This window comes from Amphiura filiformis, chromosome 12 (assembly GCF_039555335.1).
Source record: "Amphiura filiformis chromosome 12, Afil_fr2py, whole genome shotgun sequence".
NCBI classification, from domain to species: domain Eukaryota; kingdom Metazoa; phylum Echinodermata; class Ophiuroidea; order Amphilepidida; family Amphiuridae; genus Amphiura; species Amphiura filiformis.
In genome coordinates, this window is record NC_092639.1 from 53,327,587 (window position 1) to 53,351,717 (window position 24,131).

The window sequence follows — 24,131 nt, forward strand, 5'->3', positions numbered from 1 at the left end:
ATTTTGCTCTCCGTTTGTTTCTGTTGAGTCTTTCCCCGTCTCAGATGGAAGATCCATTGGCCATGTGTTTGGTTTAATTTCTAGTAATCAGATAACTGGCGAGTGGATCTTCACATCAATTCTGAGTCATAATAAATGGTGCAGAATCCAATCTTTTCCGGTACCAAGCAAGCTGTGACTGGCTGTCAGCTGCCCCTGGTGGGAAAAACCAACCCCCAGGTAAGTTAATTTGGTATTATTATTTATAGCAATATTGGATTGATTCATTGTATATATATATTATGTGATATTTTTGATAGATTAAGTGAAATACGCTTCTCGTGATTTCCCGCCAAAGTTGTTTTATGGCGCGAAGAATATTGTTGCGTGATTTCTGTTTTCGGCCATTTTGTGAATAATATTGCAGCGTGATATTCTTGTATTGATACAATGTATATTAATGGCGAAAAGTAAATGTGATTATGGCTCCTATAGGCATACAAGTTGCCCTAGGCATGCACCGAGGCATACCAATTGCTGACTCAGAGCAGCCAGAGAAGGTAATCCATAGTACAGAATATAATGATCTTCTCCGACTCAGTCATGAAATAGTGAAATTAGTGGATACAAGTAGTAGGGCAATAGTGAATACAGTGAAAGTAGTACACGAAAACGTAGGACGTACAAACAATTGTTTTGGCGAGGTCAATGAAAGGATATTGTCCAATGAGAGGTACATTGAATCTATTGAACAAAATGTAAATGATCGATGTCATGCACCTGTAAACGGTAATAGCTGTATTGATCAGAGTCCGTATACGTGTAGAGAGGTTAATGACCGTAATATGAAATGTTACAGATGTAATACACTAGGTCATAGCTACAGACAGTGTCCTGAAAAGGAAGATGTGTATAATCGGGGTCGTAGTAACTGTTGTTATCCAACTGATGAACAGGTAAAACATGCACAAACTGTACAGAAATTTGTTTCAAATAGTTGTAATGTAAACAGTGTGACTGACCAAACACGTCAAAAGAGCAGTAATTCTCCGTGTAATTCAGCCCAAGTTCCGCGCAATGGAAAATTTGATTCAAATTTTGCCGCGTCTGAATGCGATAGTGATAACGTTGAAACAGATTTTGATGAAGAAGTTTATATTTCTGTCACTATTGGTAGCCAAAACATTGACTGTTTAATTGACACTGGTTGTACAATGAATCTAATCGATCATGAGTACTGGCATTCTTTGGAATTGTCACACCAAATTGCAGTGTCAAGACCGCGATTAACAAAAGCCCGTACCGCAAACAAATCTGTGTTGCAAATCAGTGGTTTTGTTGTTGTTCCGTTGTTTATTGAAGGTGCAAAATTTCTCGTGCCAATGTATATTGCTCGAAATCTTAGTCAGGAAATCATGTTGGGAAAAAGATTCCTAAAACAGCATAAGGCCAGATTAGATTTTAACACACAGAAATTGCGATTGTTTAAGAGGAGTAATTTACGTGTAATTGAAAGGCAAGAAATTCCGCCTCATTCACAATCAGTGGTGCGTGCGAGGTTATCGAATAATCTTCCAAAAGGCACAATAGGATTATGTCAGGGAGGACGGAGAGTCACTGCTTTAGGAGTATTGATTGCCAATACAGTATCAAGTGTTCAACATATTACTAACAAATCTAGTTGTAGTACTCAATTACTTGTGTTAAACACTAGCAATGAACCAATTGTGTTGTATCCTAGAACAAAACTTGGTACATTTACACTTGTAAATAACAGTGAAATCATTCATTTTACCGATATAGATGACTCTGTAGTAGATGAAGTACCTGTAGCATCAGTCCATGTAAAGGCACAGAATTCGCCAGATCCTAAGGTACGTGAAGTTCTTTCTCAGGTCAATTTCAATGATTCTCATTTAACTGAAACCGATTCTGATATGTTATCTGATCTTATAGCTGAGTATGTAGACGTTTTTCAAACCAAAGATAGTCCTAGAGGAAGATATACGAAAATTGAGCATGTCATAAGAACTGGTAATCATCCGCCAATCAAATGTCGTCCTTATAGACAACCTCCTCATGTGCAAGCTGAAATACGTAAGCAAGTCAATCAGATGTTAGAAGATGGTTTAATCAGAGAATCCACCAGTAGTTGGAGTTTTCCTGTTGTAATGATTCCTAAACCTGATGGTACACTAAGATTCTGTTGTGATATGAGATTATGTAACCAAATTGTGGAAAAGAATAATTTTCCTCTACCTCACATAGATGATGCATTAGATAGCTTAGGCGCAGGAACACCAAATTATTTTTCCACACTAGATTTAGCGTCAGGTTATTACCAAATTGGACTTGAAGAAAGCTCAAAACAAAAGAGTGCTTTCATTACACAAGATGGTTTGTATGAGTTTAATGTAATGCCAATGGGGTGTACAAATTCTCCAGCCACGTTTCAAAGAGTTATGCAAGAAGTGTTCAGAGGTTTAAATTGGAAATTTGTATTAATATATCTTGATGATGTAATAGTGTTTTCCAATGCTTTTAATGAACATGTAGATCATTTGAGACAAGTATTTCAGAGGTTGAGAGAAGCCAATTTGAAGCTCAAGCCTAGAAAGTGTACTTTTGCTCAAGAACAGGTACGTTATTTAGGACACATTGTAAGTAAAGATGGGATAGCTACTGATCCAGAGAAAACCAAAGTAGTCCAAGAGTATCCAGTTCCAACGAAGGTATCGGAAGTAAGATCATTTCTAGGTTTTGTAGGCTATTACAGGAAGTACATTAGAGATTACAGTAAAATAGCCGCACCTTTAACATATCTCACTCGGAAAGATGTTCAATTTATTTGGTCAAAAGAGTGTGCAGAAGCGTTTGAAATCCTGAAACAAAAGCTAGTAGAACCTCCAATTCTTGCCTACCCTCGTTTTGATGGTACTCAATTTATGTTGCAAACAGACGCCAGTATAAGAGGTCTTGGTTTCATTTTAGCACAGGTACAAGATGGTGAAGAGAAGGTAATTTGTTATGGAGGTAGAGCTTTGCATGATTCCGAAAAGACGTATACAACTACTGAACTTGAAGCTTTGGCTGTAGTTGAAGGGATTAAGAAATATTCCCCATACCTTCAACATACTGTAAAGTTCATAATTCAGACTGATCACTGTGCATTGAAATGGTTGTTTGGTCAAAAGCGTACAACAGGTCGCCTCGCAAGATGGGTACTGAAGTTACAATCATATACTTATGAAGTAGTCCATAAAAGAGGATGTAAGAATGGTAATGCAGATGCACTAAGTAGAATACCAACTCAAGTGTCAGAATCTTGTAATTCATGTAACTCATATCATGTTGACTCCCCTACTTCCTCAGCAACAGATTCAAACTGGACAGAATGTGGCTTGGAGACAATGACTGATGACGTCATCAATGACTCTCCTGCGTCAGAGACAAAGCCAGATCCAGAAGTGAATACTGTTCGAAATCTAAGATTTCAGAGGAATAGACGACTGGATGGAGACCAAAAGTATGTAGATATTCAAAAAGTTCCTTCTTTACCAACTGATGTTAATGTGGATCATTTCAAAGATGCTCAATTAGCTGATCCTTTTGCTGGTCCCATGATAAGATTTTTGGATGAAGACATATTGCCTGATAATCAAAGACAAGCACGTGATATTTTATTGCAGTCAGATCAATACTATGTCCATGAAGGTATTTTGTATCATATATGGCACACACCCGCCAAACGTCACATGCCAGAAAGAAATACTGTACAATTTTATGTACCTGTAACCATGATTGATATCATACTTAACAACTGTCATGATAATGTTTTAGCAGCTCATTTTGTTCAGAGAACATATCACAAAATCCGCCAAAGATATTTCTGGAAACGTATGTATAGAGATGTTGACAATTGGGTAAGATCGTGTATATCTTGTGCTCAGAGAAAACACATAGACACAAAGTTAGAGCTCCCATGATGACCATGAAGGTCCCCAGTGCATTTGAACGTGTAAGTGTGGATATCTTGGGTCCTCTACCTATTACAACCAATGGTAATCGGTATGTATTGTGTTTTACAGATCACTGTACCAGATGGCCTATCTTAGTTCCCATTAAGACTATGGATGCAGCTACTGTAGCTAGAGCATTCTTTGATCATATTATATGTCAACATGGTTGTCCGCAATATTTGCTTAGTGATCGAGGTACAAATTTCCTCAGTAAACTGGTGCTTGAAGTGTGTAGAATTATGCGTACATCAAAGTTGAATACAAGTAGTTATCATCCACAGTGTAATGCTATTCAGGAACGTTTTAACTCTGTTATCTTAGATACCTTGTCACACTATGCTAATGAGTATCAGACAAACTGGGATGAGTATATTCCAGCCATTCAATTTGCATATAGGTCTACACCAGCAGACAATTCTGTAGGATTTAGCCCTTTCTTTTTATTATATGGCAGGGAAGCAAGACTACCCCTGGATGTGACATTGATGGCTAAGAGTGAATACCCAGAGAAGACAGTGAGAGAACATATCCATCATTTGGTATCTCAATTAGAAGTGTTCCGTGCAATATCTAAGCAACATCTTGAACTTAATCAAGCTAGCATGAAAGACCGTTATGATGAACATGCAAGTGATGTACAGTTTCAGGTGGGTGATACAATTTGGTTATATATTCCAGCCACTCAACCAGGCTTGTCCAAGAAGCTCATGAAATTTTGGTCAGGACCATACTTACTCGTAGAGCAAACGGGGCCCGTGAATTTCCGTGTTCGAAATCTGACAAACAATAAGTTGATGTCAGCCCCAGTGCATGTTAATCGAATGAAGTTTGCCTATGATCGATATGCCAGACCAGAAAATCATGTCATGCCCAAAGATTTTGTGCAAAGGGATCCTCTAGAAAGTGTTGTAGATGCTGATTGTCCAGATGACTCGTTTGCCCCACTTATGGCATCCCAGGAATTGGATAAGCGCATATCTTTTATACCGGGTCTACCTTTGACTCCTGTTACCACAAGTAGTGAGTATGAAGTAGAGAAGATTTTACGTGGTAGGTACAGGGACAACAAGCTTCAGTATCTTATCAAGTGGCGTGATTTCCCAAGTTCCAGAAATACTTGGGAGCCGGCTGATAATTTAAACCCAGCTGCTTTGGACTTTTGAAAAGTAATCCTGTGAAGATATCTGGCAAAAGCAGATGAATGTGTTGCAATTAAATTTTGTAATACTAATTTTGTGCATAGAGCAGATTGTAATTTATGAAATTTTTGAAAACTGTGTTTATGGAATTTTGGATGTATTCATTTTCCAAATTATGTGGAGAATAAAGCAGATTGTAATTTCAATTATGAATTTTTGAATTGAAAATTGCGTGTTTATGGAATTTTGGCTGTGTTAATTTTTCAAAATTTGTGAAGAATTTAAGAAAGGCAGCGTGTGTTATGTTATGATGTTATACTGTATAAATCATGTTATATTGTATATGGTATACGGTATTCTTATGATTATGGAATTAAGAAATATGCTAAATTAGATAGTATGTATGTGTTATACTTATACTGTGTATTTTGCTTGAGTTTATATTTCAGAGAATTCGAGTCGTGCTGAATGGATTATGGAGTTCTTCGGTCATTTTCGTGGTCAATCATCTGAACAATAGGTGCATTTGGATTTGAACTTGACACAGAAGAATTTTGTTCCAGTTGGTATGCAATATGTGTGATTCTGAAATGATTGTGAATTTTCGTCAGTACAATATTTGTGATTCCAGAATAAGATTTGATTCAGAAAATAATAAAATACGGGATAATTAACTGTGACCTGATACATGACATCATTTTATGCAAAGTATGTTGCAACTTTAAAACCCTTTTCCATATGGAACTTTGCATACGATTTTCATGTAAGCCCGTTGTATTCTGAATCAAATATTATCCAGCTATTTGTCTTCAGATCTGAATGTCTAAGTGCAATTTCGTCGTGTGGAATTGTTTCGTCGTGTTCGTCAAGTACTGTATCTACGGGAGGAACTGCGTCTTATTTCACAATGTTGGTGCATTGAAAACTGCAATTATATGAAGAAATTAATTCGTCTGTTATTTATATTGACATCCGTCATCAGTTATCGTCTAATTGCAAAAGCAATTTTTATTACGTCATGTTTAAAATTTTATGGAAAACATGATCTGAATCACACCGACAAATTGAGTGTCGAGTTCATCACGCAAGTGTCAAGTTCAACGTCAAGATCAGCGTCAAGTACAGCGAATGGGTTCAAGTCGACGGCGGTGGATCTACTGGCCATGGATTCAGCGATTCAAGATTATGAACTCTAGGGTTAATTTTAAGGTGTAGTTTAAGGTGTAGAGTAAGATCTTCGCACTTTCTGAAACACATGGAACTTGATATTGTAAATGCCCAGTTTGGGGATTGTGCAAGGTCTTGGTCGATGTTTTTCAGAATTGTGTTAGTTTGTCATCCCCTTTTCCCCTTTTCCTTGTCTGCTGTACGAGCTTCAGAGTTTTAAAAGATGTTGTTTTTAAAAATAATTTTCTCCCTATCAAATCGTGTTTTGGAGTTAAATGTTTCAGATTAAAAAGAGGCAGTTAATTATTAGTCATGCAGTTACTTGATGAATGTTATGTCTGATGTTAAAGTTTGTGTTAGAAAGATATATATATTTTTAAATCATAAGTTGATAAATTCAAATTGCTATTTTAAAGTTATATTATTAAATTAGAATTGTCAGGCGCCAATTCAAGAAAGGCAGGGCGTGTGTTATGACGCTATTTGCTTTCCATAGCTAATTTAAATATATATCGCTCCGCGGCGTCCTCTCCTCAATTACCCCGGACTATTATTCGTGGCAGTTGTCAGCCAGCCATAGCCGGAGGATGAACTAAGAATATTTCGCTCATCTATTATATTATTGTGATCACTTTGTTGATGAGAGATTAAAGTTTATTTGTGAAGTTATATTTTGCTCTCCGTTTGTTTCTGTTGAGTCTTTCCCCGTCTCAGATGGAAGATCCATTGGCCATGTGTTTGGTTTAATTTCTAGTAATCAGATAACTGGCGAGTGGATCTTCACATCAATTCTGAGTCATAATATTAGGTATATATAAATTTAATAAATTAAAATGCATTGAAATAAGTGAACTACATTTTGTTTTAAAGAATTCATTAGTACCCGGCTTCGATTTATAGATAACTAGAGTATAAACAGTAATACTTTATGAAGAATCGAATAAAAAAGACCTAAAATATACAATGATATATAAGAGAAAAAAATACAATTTTGAATCGCGATCTGCCAAATCCAACTTGACAGTACTCAATGTACGAAGGCGAAAGTTTGTTATTTTGTTCGAAAAGTTGTCTGGTTTCACTGTACCAATCACACCAATTTCATCATAAAATGATATACTTCGGAAATCAATCTGCCAGGAAAACAAAATAGGAGTCAAGTTATCATTGATGGAAGACTTGAGCGTATTTTTAAACAAAGATACCACCATGCATTACCAGCTTAGGGCTGTAATAAAACGGGGTCGACTTTGTCAGGTCAAATCATTTTCAAATTCTAGTCGGAGATAATTTCATCATTGATCATCCTATAATGAAGACATGCGACGTCGACAACTTAAGTCCATTCCCACTCACAATATTATTTTATAGCTTGATTAGACCAAAATTGGCATAATTTAAAACTTTTTGCTTTGACTTTGAGATAATGATTCATAATGAAACAATTTGTTGCGTTTTTGAAAAGCAGCATTAAAGCTCGTGCAACACCAAACTACATGGATGCATGTACGACACAGTTGAGAACACAAGAAAAGTTGACGCAGTGCGATGTGAACGCAATATGCGTGTTATACAGGGTGTCCCACAAAAAAGAGGCCCCTCATTGCGCCCTCTTTTTCTCCTATTTCTGAAAAGTTGGTTAAATATATTTTGGTATGTAAAGAAACCTTTAATCATTAGCTTTAATAAACCCAAACAATTATTTCAATCGGCTCACAACTTTGGAAGATATACCCTATTGAATAAAAGTACCCGTTTTTTCACTCTGTCCACGGATAGCAAACAGAGTGGTTGGGATGGCTCATGCTGTGGAGTGGCCTGCACGATCACCAGACCTCACACCACTTGATTTTTTCCTTTGTGACAAAATCCAAGATCTTCAAAAACATATTACTGAATGCATTCGCAAGTATCCGGCGCACAAGGATGGTACGCAACGCAATTGATGCAATGAGGACCAGGGCTGAAACCTGTATTCGCCAAGGAGGCAACCAGGTAGAGGGCAGAGCAGGACAGTAAACTCCCTTCAGAAGAACCAAAGACAAACCAAACATCCTTTTAGGGCTACCTTTTATCCTAAAAAGAGAAATGACTTATGTTGTACATAAAAGAAAGAAAGCAAGAAACAACAAAGTAAGAAAGTAAGAAACATAATAAAACAAAAAGGCATCAATAACCAAGAAAAATAAGTTATTGCAAGTAAAGCAAAAGAAGTCCCATTCGGCATCCATTTTACCCACAAATTAATGACACTATTAACAAATTCCACTGCCCATAAACCCACCGGTAAAGCCCATTCCATAAATAAAGTTATTTTATAAAGTTATCATTGAGGAATCTTTGATATTCATGCATGGTATGTGTACTCCTTTTCAATCTTTGAAGTAGCCAAACCTTCTCCGTGGACAGAGTGAAAAACGGGTACATTTCTTTAAAAGAGCATCATCTTCAAAAGTTGTGAGCCGATTGATATAATTGTTTTGGTTTATTAAAGCTAACGACTCAAGGTTTCTTTACATATCAAAACATATTTAATCAACTTTTCAGAAATAGGAGAAAAAGAGGGCGCAATGAGGGGCCTCTTTTTTTTGGGACACCCTGTAGTTTTTGGTTTTCTTAAGGGATCTGGAATGAGCGTTTTGAGCGTTTCGACAGTATTTTTTTTGTGGGACATGAGAGCACATCAGACACATCGAATTGCATTTTGAATACGAAGAATGTCTTTCTGATATCAAATAATTTTAATTTTTTTTAATTCACGATATAATACAAATTTTATGATAAATTATTAAAATTGGATATTTTTCACATTTTTGATATATATAGCAGTTCTCGAAGTAAATTTTATAAATCTAATGACATATTCTTAAAGTGTATGTAGCTGGGAGGAAAAGCCGACGATCAATTGAAAATTTTGACCTTTCATATTGAAGATATGGATTTTTTCCCAAAAAGACTCGAAAAACAGTACTCGAAGTAAACTATTGAAGATATGGATTTTTTCCCAAAAAGACCTAATGTTGTTGTGTTTTGGGAAAACAAATCCATATCTTCAATGCAAAAGGTCAACATTTTCAATTGATCGTCGGCTTTTCATCCCAAGTACATAGGCCTACACCTTAAAGAAGTATAAATCGTCAGATTTATAAAGTTTACTTCGAGTACTGTTAGATATCAAAAATATCGATTTTTAATCATTTGCCATAAAATGTGGCATTGCGAATTTCAAAAATAAAATTATTTGATATCAGAAGGACATTCTTCGTATTCAGAATGCAATTCGATATGTCTGATGTGCTCTAATGTCCCACAAATAAATACTGTCCAAACGTTCATACCCCACCCCTTAAGTGAAGATGAAATTATACTAAATTGTTACCTACATAGATATAATTGATCAGAATAGGGTGCTATGTACTAAACAACACTTTAACATTTGACTTAATTTAGCTTACCAAAATGTACATGTCAAAAACGCAGGAACGCACATTATGACGCGTTGCACGCTTGTTTTATTAATTGGATGGCGCAAAATATATCTTGAAATCGGGTCAAATCCAGATTAAGTTGCATCCGTGACCGCTGTCAATAACGCAAATCGTGATGGTTTTAAATTAATCTGCATTACAACTACGCCGTATGGATACCCACATCACCATGAGGAAGTATCATCATGAATTTGTAAATCTAACTTAACAGTGATGAGTTTTAATCGGGATCTTTAAGTAAACCCTTCGAGCGGTCACTCCATCTCCTGTTTCCCCCCGTTGGGATCGGGGAAGTTAACTAGATTGAATACGCCGTCTATTAGCCGTGGCATATTAGCCCTTGTAATACTTAAATTTAGTTAAGGCAAAAGGGTTGTAGAGAGTAAGCCACTTGCTGTATGTTCCTACATAGCTTTAGGCATTTTTTGCTTAATGCATTGTTGTGGTACCAGTTGGCTTTTCAATAGCTACAAACATGTGTCTAATAGCCGTAATAATTTGTCTTATTAATCAAACACACAAAGGGGTTGGGTTTGAACATTCCCGTAAGGTATAGGGCTCTAGAGGACTTAAGTTAATTGATATTACATCTTCTTTATCATATATAGTGAGCTTTATTTGTGTCTTTTCTTTGGCTAGGTTTATTGTATTTGATTGTTTGTTCGTTTGTTTGTTTATATCCTCTTTCTTGATATAAGGGTCTCTCTAAATGTAAACCGAGTGGAATGGAAAAAAAGTGAGAAAGTGAATGGAGGACCTCTATTTGAATGGAAAAATGTTACTCTAAAAGGGTTGAAAAAAGTAGTCTGTAGGCTATACTCTCAAAAGAGTGAATATTGCCTAAAAAATGGTTTTTTTTCTTTCATTTTACAGTGTTTTCCACTCAGAAACGGGTTATATTCGTTCAACTCCTTGAAAGAGTGGAAATTCGCTCCTTTACATTTAAAGAGGGTAAATTATTTACATGATTTGCTAGAAGTGGCCTTTTCCCCTTGTTCTAAAATTCTGTTTCCTTCTTTTCTTTTCATATCGACCCGTATGATATAGACCTTTCAGCCTGGCTTGAGCATTTTGCTTGAGCCTGTTCCCATCAGGACCCATGTTTGTCTCTGCACGGAGCGACACAACGTGACATACAGTACCCGCATTTGCTGCATAACGATTTTGTGTAATTAATACTGATGAGTTCCTTGACTCATTTGGTTGCACTATTACTTTTTTACTCAACATTGAGTAATTTTTACTTCTTTTATTTAGAGTGTAACTTTTTACTCTATTTAAGGCTGAATGCTACCCAATAGGCTGTAGCAGCAAAAAAACATTAGGTCTATGGTTGCATTTTTGTAGGTAAAAACAACGCAACACAACGCCAGGCCTTTACGTACCAGAGGCACTTCAATTCTGCCTACACCCAGTGGCGGCACCAGGAATTTTTGTTTTGGGTGGGGGGGGTATGGGGGAAGTGAATTTCAGGGGGGGGGGGCAAAATCAACAAATTTTGCACAAAATTGCAGCAAAAAGTAGAAATTTGTTTTGGGTTTTGACTTAAAAATGGGGGAGGGGGCAAACTTGGGGGGGTGAGAAAATATTTGACCCGTTATCCCCCCATGTAGTGCCGCCACTGCCTATGTCCCTGGCTGGACCAATGCATCTTTTAAGGCGTTAATACTGAGCATGCTGAGAACCCGGCTGAGAAGTTAGGACTAAAGGGCGCCTTCATGCCAAATTGTTATTTGTTAGAATGAATGAGGGCCTTTTTTCATGCGTTACATGGAACAGGCGTTATAGGACACGTTATAATAAGTGACGCAAGAGGCTGATAAAACGGCAAGGCTGACAGCCGTTCAAAAACACCAGGTTCAAAATAAATAAAGTTAGCAGTTACAAATTGAAAAACTTAATAGGCCCCGGGGGGGGGGGGCACTCAAGTAAGATAGTGTGTACATGCGTGACCAGATTTTTTTTTGAAACGCCCCTAAACGAGTTTTACCCTACCACCAAATTTAGCCCCTTAATAAGGTAATTTAATATAGAATGTACGCCATTAAATGTGTTTTTGGTTTGTAAAAATTCAATAAATGTACCCTTTTGGACTTATAATTTACCAAAAATTTGAAAAGGTAGGCTACCCTAAACAAGTTGTTCAGTTTCTGAAAAAAACTCTTATTCTTGAAAATCAGTGTTTTTAAGACCCTTAGGGCATGATCACATCAGGCACTTTTGATGTAGGGACGTGGAGTCGACCCTACATCGAAACCACTTCCCTGTGTAGTGTGAACACAAAGTAAGTGGATTCGACCCTACATCAACAATGTGGATCGAAACTACCTGGTTGAGGTAGTTTCGACCCTAGGAGGTGGGTTAAATTTCGTAATGTGAACGCGATAATGTGGAGTCGATCCAGATCGACTCCACATATACCGGAAGTGGCCATGGTCGTACGGGCCGAAATGGTGAACATCAATGGAACAAATGACGAATGGCGTACACACAGCTAGGCGCAGCGCCTACGCGAACTGCGCTTTGCGTTTTGCGTGAATGACGCGTGCTTTTGTGAATTTACGCGTGCGTAAGTTGGAACTTTATTGACTCGCGCAGTAACATAATTCCCGCCTATTAAGAGCTGATCATAGTATAGGCCTATGGTTCTGTATTCGGCGTTTTAGCCGCCACAATGTTACCGCTAATCGCTTCTCTGGAACTAGTATGCTGCGTGGTAACAGCGCTTTACTTCCGGGTCGTTCTAACATCCAGGTATGTGGATTCGCTCCACTTACGTCATAACCCACTTTCGATGTAGATTAGCTTGGTAGTGTGAACGCGAACTCAATGTGGATTCGATGTGGATCGACACCACTTCACTACCTAGGTACGAACCCACATTGTGTAATGTGAACACGCCCTTATGCGTCACTCGCGTAACTTGCCTTGCTAAATTAAAAAAAACCCGTTTTACTTGGTTTTTTGTTGTTGCGTACAGACCATTTATGTGAGTGGCCCAGGACTTCGGCCTACTTAACAGTGGGGTACTTTGTCGCTGGGCCAGCAGCCTACATGATGCAGTCATGTCTACAGTAGAATTCACCACGACCTTTGCAGGACTTAAATCCCATTAAAAGCTATTAAACGTAAGATAACACTCATTGAAAACAGCTCAACTATGTTACATCAGATCTTCTCTGGTTAAATCCACACTACACATGCTTCTGTTTTACCTGTGCGGTATTGCAATGAGCTTCGTATTATAGTTTCAGTTGGGTAACCCATTATAAAGCAAACGCAATAGGCCTACTGTCGGGCCTTTGTTTACGGAATGAAACAATAGTGTGCATATTGTTAACCAGCATTCTTGAAAATGAGAAACATAATGGTTGCATGGACCGTAACACGGTTTGGAAATAATTTCTTCATATCTTTTACATATATAATATCCTTTCTAAAACACCAAAGTGCGAATATTTCCAAACATCTAAATTAGCTAAAAATTTAGGACATGTTACAAAACTATATTTTCTAGAATTTCAGAAGAGTACTTTAAATATTGGCCGGTTATTTTGCACACAGTGATGTTAACTAGGCAATGTCCTATTACTTATAACAATTATTAACATACACTAAAACATCAAAGTGCGAATATTTCCAAACATCTAAATTAGCTAAAAATTTTGGACATGTTACAAAACTACATTTTCTAGAATTTCAGAAGAGTACTTTAAATATTGGCCGATTATATTTCACACAGTGACGTTAACTAGGCAATGGCGTATACTTCTAACATACACTATTTGTAGAGGCCACGCGTCAATGGTGAGAGCACTGTGTATTGTGTATAGGAAAACGGACAGTAACTGCAGTATGATTCGGCAATGGCTCCTTTCTTTTTTACGCTTAGATCAGGTAACTTCAAACGAAGTGTTTTCTTCTTCACACCATTATATAAGAAACTGAAATGAAACATGAATCTCCTTCATACAAATGTTAAGTTTCTAACAAAAGGTAGAAACAAAGATACCAATAATCCTGTGAGTCAAGAGGTTATGCGGGATAATAGGAGGCTACCCAGGCTACTGTGCTTACATTCCATATGCCTAAAGGAAAGGTAATTGCGAACCAGACATATCTTATATAGTCAATGAACTACTATCCAGCAATAACGGATAAGATCTAGAGTACATCAAAGTGTGTACCTCTTCCAAGAAAGGAATTATATTCTTCTGACTTGCTGAAGTCTGGTTTATGAAACAACAGATATGTCAATGTAAGCATAGTAAGTGGAAACAAGGGGGACTGCATGCTAAGGCCAAAAAAAATTGTTGTGTTGCCCTCCCAAGCCTAAAATCTGGTAGTACACCCGGCCGGATTTTTTTTTTTTTTTTTTTTAGCAACTCAACCATTTGATACCTACTATAACAGTCACATGAGTGAAGAGAGGCATATGCTTAATATTGGCTGTATTTTCTACCCAATGTTGAATATTTTATTGAAGTAAATATTAATAATAAGGCCCTTCACAATTAATTCTTAGTTTACTATTTAAAGATTTTAAAATAGGCATGAGGTAACTTAATTATTAGTTATTTATTACTTATTATTTTCTTCATTTTGAAACAAGTGGTCACAGCCAAATATCAACATGAACATCCTACATGGTACATTTTGGCACTGCCTGCAGATCATATTGCAATTATGGTTGATTTTATATATTGATAATTAATAATATGTGTTATTTGTTTGTTCAGGATTCATAATCAAAGTAAGAAAGTAGCAAATTAATGTAACAAAAATGTCATTTAACAGAGAAAAATCAAATAATTAGATATTTTGCCATTTTCAATTTTTGATGCGGGCGGGAAATAGGAAACTCAAAATCAATTGTGAAGGGCCTAAACATCCATGTTGTTGGGATTCAATGAGTCAGTCCTACTATCCAATTAAAGTGCTGGCTTGGGGCACAATCTTTTTAGTGAACGTTATGGGTATGGATCTGGGAATAGGCTTGGGGGTACATGTATGATAAAAAACCCCAAAAAAACCCAAAAAAAAACCCGGGCCCAGATTTTCGCGATTTTGACCCGGCCACGGAGGGCAACACAACATATTTATTTTTTTTTGGCCTAATGTGCAGACGATGGAGATGGGCAGAGCTGAGGATAATAGGTGGACGAAGAGATGCGCAAAATAGCAGCCAAGAACTGGAAACAGGAGGAGAGGAAGACAAAAAAACAAAAACAAAAAAAAAACCGTACTGGTAAATGTAAAAGGAGATTGTAGCAGCACCCTCTCCTGTATAGTAAAGAGCGTAACCAAAAACTACTTCAGTAGTGGGAAGGAGTGATGATATGTACGTATAATAGCTATTTTCTAATTTTCTTTCATTTTACCTTATTAGTTCGGCTCAAAAATAAGTTAAAAAACATGAATTTGTTATATCATACATTATTGCTTTAAGTAGTCGCCTACAGATATTGAGCCTTGTCCTGGGAAGGTCACGAGATCCTTTTAAATATCATTTTGATCAGAGTACTTGTACGCTATTTTAATTTAAAAAAATGGGACACATGTTATTTATCAATTGTCACTTCCAAATTTTATTATCCTTGGTACTATGGTTCAGTGAATATCAAGTTCGGATTGCCAAGACCACTACAAAAGAGCAATAGTGAAAGGCAGAAAAGTAAAAAAAACAGAAATTTGGAGTTATGAGTTATGGAGTTGACAGGAAGATGTAGGAGTTATATTGGTATGGACAAGATGGGTATAAGCGCGAAAATGTTGAAGGTCAACCGGGGTGAATTTATTATAGATTGTCAGATTGTGGATCAGATGGGGTAATAGTAGTGATGTTGTTGCAAGCTTCCTCTGGGTCATCAGATTGTATTGCAAGAGACCAGTCTGCAGATGCAAGAAAACCTCTCATTTCCCAGCAGTCGACCCTATCGTACTGCCACACTTCCCGTGATCTTCCCAGGAGTTTTTACTCTTCTCAACTTAAGAACGACACCTTTTATATGGTGACCTTGAAGAACCGAGTAAAAGTTAAGTGAGAATTAATCACAACTCATCGATAGCCTGTCTCACTTTGAGTTGCCAATTGGCCTTCTTGGTAAATACCATACCATTCTTTGCAGTTAATAATAATAACAATAAAAATAATAATAATAATAACAATAATAATAAATAACAATCTTACTATAAATAGGGGAATGTTGTATGTATCTATGTATCTATCTATCTATCTATCTATCTATCTATGTATGTATCATGTATAAAGGCTCCGTCAGTTTCGATCCAAATGTCGCCAAATTCATACGGGAGATCGAGGAACATACCTAGACGGTTATGCGAAAATTTGGTTGGAAACGTGCAAGAATTGGCTGCAAAATCAGTGAAAATATGGGTAAAAACGGGTTTTTGTTATGAAAATTGGTTACCAGCCTACGCGTCACTGCAGCTGGCCGGCATCGCGTCGGCGCCGCGTGCGTAATGCGCATTACGCCAATGCGCGCGTAAACGGCGCAGAGGCACACGACTTGCGAGCCAGAGACCAGTGGACACGATAATACGGAAAGAAGGAAAAATAAAGGACAAAAAAATACATGGACGGGTCACTGGGATACCGGGTGAACACGTTCGCAGACACGCTATGAGAGGACGTAATAAATACGGGGAAAAGATGTGTGTTGTATAAACAACATGAAGCGGTAGGCCTACTATAAAGATAAAGAAAATTAAAATGAGGACAAAAGGGTACGAGTAATTAGGCCAGTAACTAAATGAAACGGGAACAGATTTAGAAAATAATGGGAACGGGTTAAATAAATAAATAACTATGGGCGGCCACATGGGTCAAAAAGGGTCTAAGACTAAGAAAGGGTGTAAAATTCAAAAAGGGTCTAAGACTCAGAAAGGGGTCTAAACGCAGAAAGGGGTAACATGGAAACGGAAAATCACAAGCTAAGCAGAAGAAACTAAAAAAGAAAATGTATAGAAGAGACAGCTTTAGATAAATAAAAATGTACCTTTTCAATGATTCTATCTGTTCAGTAATTCTTCCTGTTTTAGTGAACGCTCCCATTTACTCATCTAGCGGAGACCCGCGCGAAGCGCGGGTATCCTGCTAGTAATAATAATAATAATAATCTTACTATAAATAGGGAAATGTTGTATGTATCTATCTATGTATCTATCTATGTATCTATCTATTAAGAAGTAACAGTATCACAGACAGCTATCTATCTATGTATGCCTATAAAGGCTCCGTCAGTTTCGATCCAAATGTCGCCAAATTCATACGGGAGATCGATGAATATACGAGAACGTGTTTAAACTTTATTTGGTTGAAAACGGTCAAGAACTGGCCTCAAAATCAGTGAAAATGTGGTCCGTTGCTATCCAAGGTAAACAAAACGAGGAGTCAGTTACTAAGCTAGGCCTGCGCATCGCACGGGCGTATCTAATGCCAAGCCGCTCGCGTAGCGCAGCGATACCGCGCGGGTAACGCAGCACTACGCCATGGCACGCGTAAACGACGCAGAGTCACATAATGAATGATATTACGGGTGAACGACCGTAGCGTAATAAATACGGGAAACAGATGTGTGTTAAAAAGTACAAACAACATGAAGAGGTAGGCCTACTATAAATAAAAAAGAAAACAAAATGAGGACAAACAGGCTGTACGAGTAGGCCTATGTGGGTTATACTAAGTCACAAAATGAAACCGGGAATAAAATAGGCTAAAGAAGGAAAGAAAGAAACTCTTCAGGAAATGTAAGGGGAAAAAAAGCTATAGTAAAATCAGGAAGTTTAAATAAAAAAGCTATTAAACTGAGGACAGAATTAAATAAATAACATGAAAACGGGAAATCACAAGCTATGCAGCAAATAAAATAGAAGCTAAAATGGAAATGTAAGAAAGGACAGATTTAGAAAATAACGGGAACGGGGTTGGATAAATAAAAAAACATGGTAACGGAAAATCGGAAGCTTAGCAGCAGAATTTTTTTTAAATGGAACAAAATTGGCCCATGTAGAAAAAACTAAAAAGAAAGAAGTTAAAATGGAAACGTAGGCTTAAAGAGGGTCAGGTTCAGATAAATAAAATTTACCTTTTCAATGATTCTACCTGTTCAGTAATTCCTCCTGTTTTAGTGAACGCTCCCATTTACTCATCTAGCGGGACTCGCGCGTAGCGCGGTGTCCCACTAGTAATAATAATAATAATAATAATAATAATAATAATAATAATAATAATAATAATAATAATAACAAACTTGCATAGGATACAGCTTGACATCAGAGTCTTGATATTGACAAACTATATATTCAACTACATCATGATAATAATAGAAAGCAATTAAATATAAACATTTTCAAAACAAGTTAGACCTGAGATGTCGCCATTTGACGTCACGCCGATGTGCAAATCGTTACTGCGCATTTGATATCCGTGAAGTGCGCGGTAACGATGTGTGTCTCGGTGTGACGACATTTCAGGTCTGACCACAATAAAATTATGGGATTTACCAAAAACGTGAATAGAAAAACCGTGAATTTAGTGTCATCCCCTGGTGGCAATCTGGCCCTGAGAAGTTCAATGATTTTGAATAGATTCATCGTCCATTGGACCGTAACCATTAAATAGTATGACCTGGTGATTGCTCAACTATTAAAGAATCTTAATAATATTTATATGTAGATATCCTATTTATACTCGAAAATTTAGAATCCAGCACCGGGTTTGGTACGTCTATGGTTATGCATGTATATGGGCCAAGCTGAGCATCATGGATCGCTATCATCCCAATGGGAGACGCAGTCACAATTGGGTAAGAGAATTTCACGTCTCAAGTTTACTGAGAAGTGAAATGTATTTTGTATACCACTAATAACATTTCAGACTATATACATGCTATTTTGTTTTGCATTTGATGGACCAGCGTGGGGCGAAGTGGGCACAATTTTGTAATTTTACCCCGTTTGGGCCCAAAACACGGTCTTTTTCTGGCTAAAAAGGAAGATGCACAGAGTGATGATTGTTGGTCTGTCTTGGGGCTGTGGCGATTTCGCGAACGGTGACGTGACTTCAGACGCATCTTACTATAAATAGGGAAATGTTGTATGCATGTATGTGTGTATGTATGTATGTATGTATGTGGTTTATGTTAAAGGCTCCGTCAGTTTTGATCCACATGTCGCTAAATTCATACGGGAGATCGAGGAATATACGGGAAATTGCCTCGACTTTATTTGGTTGAAATCGGTCAAGAATTGGCTGCAAAAACAGTGAAAATATGGGTAAAAACGGGGTTTTTGTTATGAAAATCAGTTACCAGCCTGCGCGTCACTGCAGCTGGCAGGCAGCGCGTCGGCGCGCGAGCGTAATTCGCACTACGCCAATGCGCGCGTAAACGGCGCAAAGCCACGCGACTTGCGAGCCAGAGACCAGTGGACATGATAATACAGAAAGAAATAAAAATTAAAGGACAAAAAGGTACATGGACGGGTCACGGGATTATGATAACGATGAACACGTCCGCATACACGAGAGAGAACGTATACGGGAAAATATGTGTGTTGTCTAAACAAAATGAAGCGGTAGACCTACTATAAAGAAAAATGAAATTCAAATGACAAAAGAGGAACGAGTAATAGGCCAACGGGTTAAAGTAACTAAATGAAACGGGAACGAAACAAAGAAGGAAAGAAACTAATCAGGAAATGTAAGAAAAAAAGAAGCTATAATAATGATAACAGAATTAAATAAAAAACATGGAAACGGGAAATCACAAGCAGCAAATAAAAAATGAAGCTAAAAGGGAAATGTAACAAATAACAGATTTAGAAAAAAAATGGGAACGGGCTTAAATAAATAAATAACATGGAAACGGAAAATCACAAGCTAAGCAGCAAATATTTTTTTAAATGGGAACAAAATAGCCCCATGTAGAAGAAACTGAAAAGAAAGGAAAAAAGGAAATGTAAGAAGAGACAGATTTATAATATAAATAAAATGTATCTTTTCGATGATTCTACCTGTTCAGTAATTCTTCCTGTTATAGTGAACGCTCCCATTTACTCATCTAGCGGGGACCCGCGCGAAGCGCGGGTATCCCGCTAGTCTTACTATAAATAGGGAAATGTTGTATGTGTGTGTGTATGTATGTATGTATGTGGTTTATGTAAAAGGCTCCGTCAGTTTCGATCCACATGTCGCCAAATTCATACGGGAGATCGAGGAATATACGGGAAATTGCCTCGACTTTATTTGGTTGAAATCGGTCAAGAATTGGCTGCAAAAACAGTGAAAATATGGGTAAAAACGGGGTTTTTGTTATGAAAATCAGTTACCAGCCTGCGCGTCACTGCAGCTGGCAGGCAGCGCGTCGGCGCGCGAGCGTAATGCGCACTACGCCAATGCGCGCGTAAACGGCGCAGAGCCACGCGACTTGTGAGCCAGACACCAGTGGACATGATAATACAGAAAGAAGGAAAAATAAATAAAAATTAAAGGACAAAAAGGTACATGGACGGGTCACGGGATTATGATAAAGATGAACACGTCCGCATACACGCTATGAGAGGACGTATACAGGAAAAATATGTGTGTTGTATAAACAAAATGAAGCGGTAGACCTATACTATAAAGAAAAATGAAATTAAAATGACAAAAGAGGTACGAGTAATTAGGCCAACGGGAACGGGAACGAAACAAAGAAGGAAAGAAACTAATCAGGAAATGTAAGAAAAAAAAGAAGCTATAATAATGATAACAGAATTATTAAATAAAAAAACATGGAAACGGGAAATCACAAGCAGCAAATAAAAAATGAAGCTAAAAGGGAAATGTAACAAATAACAGATTTAGAAAAAAAATGGGAACAGGTTTAAATAAATAAATAACATGGAAACGGAAAATCAAAATGTATCTTTTCGATGATTCTACCTGTCCAGTAATTCTTCCTGTTATAGTGAACGCTCCCATTTACTCATCTAGCGGGGACCCGCGCGAAGCGCAGGTATCCCGCTAGTCTTACTATAAATAGGCTAATGTTGTGTGTGTGTATGTATGTATGTATGTGGTTTATGTAAAAGGCTTCGTCAGTTTCGATCCAAATGTCGCCAAATTCATACGGGAGATCAATGAATATACGGGAAATTGCCTGGACTTTATTTGGTTGAAATCGGTCACGAATTGGCTGCAAAAACAGTGAAAATATGGGTAAAAACGGGTTTTTTGTTATGTCGTACGGGCGTATCTAATGCCAAGCCGCTCGCGTAGCGCAGCGATAGCGCGCGGGTAACGCAGCACTACGCCATGTCGCGCGTAAACGACGCAGAGTCGCGCAATGAATGATAATACGGGTGAACGACCGACCGTAGGCGTAATAAATACGGGGAAAAGATGTGTGTTAAAAAGTACAAACAACATGAAGAGGTAGGCCTACTGTAATGTAAAGAAAACAAAATGAGGACAAACAGGTAGGCCTACGAGTATGTGGGTTAGCCTATAGTTAGTCACAGTAAGAAAATGAAAACAGGAATAAAATAGGCTAAAGAAGGAAAGAATAATAAAATCTAATAAAATTAGATGATTTAAATAAAAAAAGCTATTAAACTGAGGACAGAACTAAATAAATAACATGAAAACTGGAAATCACAAGCTAAGCAGCAAATAAAAAATGAAGTCAACAGGGAAATGTAAGAAAGGACAGATTTAGACAATAATGGGAACGGGATTGAGTAAATAAAAAACATGGTAACGGAAATTTGCAAGCTTAGCAGCAAAATGTTTTTAAAAAATGGAACAAAATTGGCCCATGTAGAAGAAACTAAAAAGAAAGAAAGAAGCTAAAATGGAAACTTAGGCTTAACGAGGGTCAGACTCAGATAAATGAAATTTAGGCTACCTTTTCAATGATTCTACCTGTTCAGTAATTCCTCCCGTTTTAGTGAACGCTCCCATTTACTCACCTAGCGGGGACCCGCGCGTAGCGCGGGTGTCCCGCTAGTCACATACAAATCTCGAGATAGACCAGTATGAAATGCACTTTAAATACGATATCGGGAAATTAACTATTTCACACATACAGAACTACAAATTATTGTAGTTTTAAGCAATATTGCATGCGAAAATACAATTCAAGATTCCATTTAAATAAATTTGTTAAGTATATGCTTTAATTTAAAACCACTTTCATCATGAAAATCCATAGTGTAATTAAATTATAAATGACTTAATTGGAAGATTTTCAACTGCGATTTTCTAGAAATGTGTGTTTTTTTGTGATATGTGAAATGTGTATTTTGTAAAAGATCATAAAAAAAAAAAAAAAAATGAGGTCAGTAATTTGTTGAATTTTCTCCAAATTCAAGATAGACCAGTATGTGATGCACCCGACGAATTAGAGGGACCCATCATCTTTCTTATTACTTGATCGATTTGATTAATTTTGGTTAAGTTAAAGTGGTGATGAATAGAAACTAAAAAATAGGTTAGGTACTATTTTCAACGCTTCGTATTTATTTTATTATATATTTCATATCGTGTGGATGTAAGGCCTTTTGGAGCAAAATAAATTTACCGCTTTTCTAGAACCACCTTTGCAACCAAATCTAAACCCATTTTCTTGCACTACTTTATGCAACTTGAATAATGCTTTCAAAATCAAACAGAAAAGTTGAAACATCACATTTACTTTTTTTATTTATGAATTTTTAATTAAATTAATTGGCAAAATGCCATTATTTAAGTATTTCCGAAGCCACAAAGTTTGTTAATTAAAATGATTTTCCTTTTGATTTTAATAGTTTAAGAACATCCAAGGCTACTATTATACATCAAACAATTAAAACATAACTATTTTATATTCATTTTAAGTTCGGATTCCCTAAGATTTCCCAAACGGGAAATATGTATACGATATCTCTGGAAGGGAAGGTGGTATAAAGGTCAAACAACTACCAAAATGTGTATTTTTTATTTTACCCACACTATAATGTCATGCCAATGTATATGGCCTTTTGCAACAGAGCTCTTCATATATATAGAGGTTTTATTAGGTAAAGCCTTATGTAATGCAATATTTTGGATAGGAACTACCGTATTATGGTTATATACCGATTATGATCCAAAAGGTATCCAGCTGTGACCAGTGAGTGCCTTAGTTGTAAGTTGTGACCGAGAAGTGATTGAATTTGCAAGTTCACCGATTTTGAATAAACTCGCCGCTTTTTGTAAAGCACACTTGCAGATTTTGGGACCTTTGTCATTGTCATAGCCTGCGAGTGGTTCAGCCGAAAGCAGTGTAAGACAAAATAAGACATTTTACACGAATTTGTAATTTATCTAAACACTCAGCCAAACACTGAGGTTAAAGGACTGTTCGAAGGAAGAAATATTGAGAAGGATAAAGCAGGATGGAGTTGCTTTGGAAGACATAAAGAAATCTTAAGCAACAAAAAATATACCCATGTCACTCAGAAGGAAAGTATATAATCAATGTGTCCTTCCAACAATGACGTATGGCTCTGAAACATGGTCATTAACTAAATAGCAACTAAACTACAATCCGCTCAAAGAACAATGGAACGGCAAATGTTAAACATCTCACTGCGAGACGTGGTAAGGTGCTCCACCATCAGACAGCTGACTGGTGTTGCAGACATTTTGAGAAAAATCAAACAATCAAAATGGAGATGGGCTGGACATGTTGCCAGAAGAAATGATAACAGATGGACAAAGAGATTGTTAGATTGGCAACCAAGAATGGGAAAAAGAAGAGGTAGACAGAAGAGGAGGTGGAGAGATGATATAACATCATATATTGGTACAACATGGGCGAGAGTAGCATTAGATAGAAAGGTATGGAGTGATCATGAGGAGGGCTACATCCAACAGTGGATTGACATAGCCTAGATAGACAGATAGATAGTATCTAAATTAGCTACATGTATTTGAATGGGGCTTCAACTTCGTCAGTACTACTGTTTTCTTCGTTTTTGCCAAATTTGTCATTTCAAAAATACCAAATGACAATTTCAATGACTTGTCCTTCACTTTTAAGCAATTTATACAGAATTTTATTTTTTACACTAACGGTAGCTTTTTGTCGTAGTAAGAGCCCGGTTCCCGCACTCCGTGTATCCGCGGGTACTCATGCTCGTCGGTGAACTTTCAAAAATACCACCTTTTGCATCTAATTTTGCGATTAGCGCGAACATATCAGAGAAAAAACACATCTGTTTCAGCGATTTCGCGAATGTTTCGTCATTCAACAACGCCCATTTTTGGATAAAATGGAAAATTATTTTTCAAAGATAGCTTTTTTTGGCAGAAA

At 37.1% G+C, this 24,131-nt stretch overlaps 1 protein-coding gene across 2 annotated transcripts; it reads left to right on the top strand.

Annotated features, from left to right (window-relative positions):
• The first annotated feature begins 253 nt into the window (after positions 1-253).
• On the top strand, positions 254-3,841 carry LOC140166397 (uncharacterized). Of its 2 annotated transcripts, none has more exons than XM_072189852.1 (2): positions 254-1,853; positions 2,536-3,841. In XM_072189852.1, exons 1-2 carry the CDS (start codon positions 462-464, stop codon positions 2,542-2,544), a joined length of 1,401 nt encoding a protein of 466 aa, XP_072045953.1. In that variant the 5' UTR covers positions 254-461; the 3' UTR covers positions 2,545-3,841. The 2 variants fall into 2 exon arrangements, with proteins under 2 accessions (XP_072045953.1, XP_072045952.1); XM_072189851.1 differs by having other exon boundaries at positions 3,352-3,841.
• Positions 3,842-24,131: the final 20,290 nt, after the last annotated feature.

Bases quoted from the DNA above. Each gene is read 5' to 3' on its own strand.
- LOC140166397 (XM_072189851.1), top strand. From the start codon at position 462: ATGGCTCCTATAGGCATACAAGTTGCCCTAGGCATGCACCGAGGCATA. The intron at 1,854-3,351 runs GTACGTGAAGTT...CTACTTCCTCAG, and splicing joins AGAATTCGCCAGATCCTAAG to CAACAGATTCAAACTGGACA.